The 4,857-nt window shown below is 41.0% G+C and overlaps 1 protein-coding gene across 1 annotated transcript in view; it reads right to left on the bottom strand.

Moving 5' to 3' along the window:
* LOC101860819 overlaps positions 1-4,857 on the bottom strand; it is a gene marked incomplete in the record, with an annotated part of 23,805 nt that overhangs the window by 684 nt on the left and 18,264 nt on the right. The window contains 4 exon segments of the mRNA XM_013083234.2: positions 553-690; positions 1,698-1,901; positions 2,134-2,298; positions 3,290-3,422. Coding sequence (XP_012938688.1) covers positions 553-690; positions 1,698-1,901; positions 2,134-2,298; positions 3,290-3,422 — 640 coding nt within the window.

Consider the following 4,857-nt stretch of genomic DNA (forward strand, 5'->3'; position numbering starts at 1 on the left):
CTACTACTACTACTACTACTACTACTACTACTACTACTACTACTACTACTACTGCTGCTGATGCTGTTGCTGATTTTGCTGCTGCTGCGGCTATTGCTGCTGTTACTACTACTATAGTTTGTCTTTATTCTACTTGTGAGTACATGCCACTTTTATTTCTCGCTATATTTCTAGTGTCACTTGTGGGTTATTGGAGGGCCTCACTATGTAGGTCATACCTCTTTTCTATCTGTCTGTCTGTCTTTCTTTCTTTTTCTACCAGCAAAAGTAGTTGCATTGATGTGCTTCTCTTTACTCAAACAAACAGATAAACAGAAGCAAAAACAAACAAACAAACAAATGTGGGTGGTTCGCGGGTGCTCTGGTGTGGTTTGCTCCTTCGTTCCTATCAAACATTTATCGTCCTGATCTCTCCTCCTTCATTTTTGTGTTTGTTACTCTCTTGTAACACCTCTAATCTTTGGCACTTATATGACCTTAAGGTCTTGCAAGTGCCGCAAAACACTTACTAAAACAAAACAAACAAACAAACAAACAAGTAGGGTCACTCACGGCACAGGAAGGGTTTCTTCGTCATGCAGTCTTCTCTCTGAAGTCGGATGTTTCCGGCGGTATCCTTGGCAACGGCCACACATTCTCCGCCAAGATCAAGGACACCTCCGAGATAGGAAGACGGGTCAAGCTCAGCACCTGGGGATGACCGTTAAAGATTCTGTATCGATCTATTGATTATTAATCTATAGTTTGTGTAAGAAATACTAAGAATCTGTACCGACCTGTTGATTATTAAGTCTTTCGTTTGTGTACGACATTTTAAGATTCTTAATCGATCGGTTGATTATTCAGACTTTGGTTTGTGTAGGAAATATTAAGATTCTGTATCGATCTATTGATTATTGATTGATTGATTTGTGTAGGAATATACTAAGATTCTATATCAATCTATTGGTTATTCAGTCTTTGGTTTGTGTAGGACATGTTAAGATTCTGAAATAACTAACCAACCAACCAAACAAACAAACACACACACAACCAGCCAACCAACCAACCAACTAACCAACCAACCAAACAAACAAACACACACAACCAACCAACCAACCAACCAACCAACCAACCAACCAACCAACCAACCAACCAACCAACCAACCACCCACCCACCCAACCAACCAACCAACCAACCAACTAAACAAACAAACAAAAAAACACACACACAAAACATCGAGGAACAGCCTGCGATCCTCACCATCAATCCAGATTGTCTTTTTGTCCTGCATGAGGCCGATCCAGTAAGACTCCTGACCAAGATTTCCCACAAACCGACAAACAAACAAACCAACCAACCAACCAACCATTCAACCAACCACCCACCCAACCAACCAAGCAACGAACCAACCAACCAACTAAACAAAAAAAAAAAACCCAAACAAACACAAAACATTGAAGAACAGCCTGCGATCCTCACCATCAATCCAGATAGTCTTTTTGTCCTATATGAGGCCGATCCAGTAAAACTCCCGACCTAGATCCCTCACAAACCGACAAACCAACCAACCAACCTACCAACCAACCAATCAACCAGCGAATCAACCAACCACCTAACTAACCAACCAACCAACCAGCCAATCAACCAACCAATCAACAACCAACCAAACAAACAAACAAACAGAAAACATCGAGGAACAGCCTGAGATCCTTACCATCAATCCAGATTGTCTTTTTGTCCTGCATGAGGCCGATCCAGTAAGATTCCCGACCTAGATCCCCCACAAACTGGGAGGAGAGGTCGCCACTAGCCATGGTAGCCAGGGTCATGCCCTTTGTGGCGCACTCCATCACAGCACGGAGCCACATGACTTGGGATTGAACCTTGACTGGCTTGCAGGGGAGGGTGTTTCCGGTACCTGGGAAGGGGAAGTAATTGGTAGTACGTAGCACCTGGGAGAATAGCCATTACATTATAATATGGTCGCTTTTAAGGTCAAGCGGGCCAACTCAGATATATCTATTGTTGATATCATGTTGTTATAGCCACATAAAAATACTACTACTACTACTACTACTACTACTACTACTACTGCTACTACTACTACTACTACTACTACTACTACTACTACTACTACTACTACTACTCACAGTTCTGGCAGATGAACGGCAGGTCGTTCTTGGCGGTCGAGTCGCAAGCGTCGAAGCTGACCTCGACCTGAGCTCCCTGCAGCGGGGGTTTGGACAGGTAGGCACAGGTGGGCTCAATGCCGTGCTCAGAGAGATACTCGTCCAACTTGTACGGGAATCTGCTGTCTGTGGTAAGATCAGATCAGATCAGATCAGATCAGATCAGATCAGATCAGATCAGATCAGATCAGATCAGATCAGACTAGATTAGATCAGATCAGATCAGATCAGATCAGATCTGATCAGATTAGACCAATTATGTGATAGATAGAGAGATAGATCATGCGACCGATAGATATGTAGTCTCTAACAAATAAATGGGGGTGGGGGGGGGTGAAATGCAAAACCTGCTAAGAGATATTTTGTTAAAATATCGAGATTCTTTACTTATAAATGCACTTTGTAACCGGCTATCAGATGCACAAAGTGTTTTCGGCCAAAACCCAACGCATCTTTCATAAAAGTAGAAAAAAATGGTCTTTTTACACATGTTCGTGCGTATAGCAGCATTTTAAAAAGCTGATTTTCTCAAAAGTGCTAAAATGGATGAAACAGGGTTTTGTATCTCAGCCCCTCAAATATACATCATTATCTTTCGGGCATATGGAGTTAATTGATACCATCTCAAAGCTTGTTTATTTATCTTGCGTTTAATGAAAACAAATACCCATCTATCTGGAAGAGAAGTTGAGATATTTACAAATGAAGGAGACTGGGATAGCCTGCTGTCGGGGGTAAAGTTAGAGAGCAAATTAAATGGCCTTCACCCTTAGGTGACTTCTAAAGCTGGGCGGTCCTTGGTAACTGGAAATGTACCCTTAAATGCCTTTGACTAACGTCTTTCAGTAAAATCCACACAGAAATGTGTTTTGAAATGGACATAAAAGATGTTGAACCCCCTAAAAAAATACTATATAAAAATTTTAATAGAAGAATAAACTACTACTATACAAATAGAAAATAAAAATTCAAAAAATAGTTTTAGAAAATTGTCTAACCGACGGAGAAAAAAATATTGATTTTTTCAATTCCATTATTTTCACGAACGCCCGATTTCACCACGATAGAATGAAACCTACAAATTACAAATTACTCTAACTCATCATGAGAATCGAACCTCTGGCATAGACAGAGTAGCTGGTCTCTCCTCCGCACCTCTTCCTGAAGTCGTGTTGACATTTGATGGTACAGCTGGACTCGCTCACAGAAGAGGTAGATGGCGCGCCGTTCAGACACAGGCATGTCTCGTTCTGATAGACAGAGAAAGGTTTGTTCATAAATCTTAGTCATGCTGATGTCAAATCGATTGCACAAGACAGTCTTGTTCTGATAGACAGAGATAGGTTTATACATTAATCTCAGTGATGCTGAAGTTAAAATCCTTTGCCAAAAACAGTCTGGTTCTGATAGACAGAGAGAGGTTTATACATAAATCTTACTCATGATGATGTCAAAATCCATTGCCAAAGACACGTCTTGGTCTGATAGACAGAGATAGGGTTATATAATAATAAATCTTAATCATGCTGGTGTCAAAATCCTTTGCAAAAGACTATCTCATTCTGATAGACAGAGAGAGGTTTATGCACAAATCTTAATCATGCTGAAGTCAAAATCCTTTTCCTAAGACAGTCTCGTTCTGGCAGGTGGAGAGAGATTTATACATCAATCTTACTCATGGTGATGTCAAAATCCTTTGCTAAAGGCAGTCTAATTCTGATAGACAGAGAGAGGTTTATACAGAAATCATAGTCATGCTGGTGCCAAAATCCTTTGCCAAAAACAGTCTCATTCTGAAAGACAGAGAGAGGTTTATACAGAAATCATAGTCATGCTGGTGCCAAAATCCTTTGCCAAAAACAGTCTCATTCTGACAGATAGAGAGAGATTTATACATACATCTTAATCTTAGTCATGCTGATGACAAAATTCTTTTTTTTTCAGGGTTTTTTTTGGTTGTTGTTGTTGTTAGTTTGTTGTTGTTGTTGGTTTTTTTGTTTTGGCTGTGTACAATGATGATCATGATGAGTATCTTGATGAGTAAATGAAGACGACAACGATGACGACGACGATGATGAGTAAATGATGATGATGATGATGATGATGATGATGATGATGATGATGATGATGATGATGATGAGTAAATGATGATGATGATGAGTAAATGATGATGAATAAATGATGATGAATAAATGATGATGAGTAAATGAGGATGATGATGATGATGATGAGTAAATGAGGATGATGATGACGATGATGATGATGATGATGATGATGATGATGATGATGATGAGTGCAGTTCTCACTTTGATGGCGATGTACTGCGAAGATGGGCATTCGGAGAAACATTCCAGCACGCTCTTCTTGGATACCACGATCTCTGTCAGCTTGTCAAAGACCTTCTGGTTGTCGTAACACCCATCGTAGTAGTACAGGTCGATCTCTCTTTTGTCTGGAGGTGAGATAAGGTGAGATGAGATGAGACGAGGAGAGGTGAGGTGAGAGGTGGTGAGGTGAGGTGAGGTAAGTGAGGTGAGGTGAGAGGGAGTGAGGTGAGGTGAGGTGAGGTGAGGTGAGAGGTGGTGAGGTGAGGTGAGGTAAGTGAGGTGAGGTGAGAGGGAGTGAGGTGAGGTGAGGTGAGGTGAGGTGAGAGGTGGTGAGGTGAGGTGAGGTAAGTGAGGTGAG

Source organism: Aplysia californica, unplaced genomic scaffold (assembly GCF_000002075.1).
Source record: "Aplysia californica isolate F4 #8 unplaced genomic scaffold, AplCal3.0 scaffold00220, whole genome shotgun sequence".
Lineage (NCBI taxonomy): Eukaryota > Metazoa > Mollusca > Gastropoda > Aplysiida > Aplysiidae > Aplysia > Aplysia californica.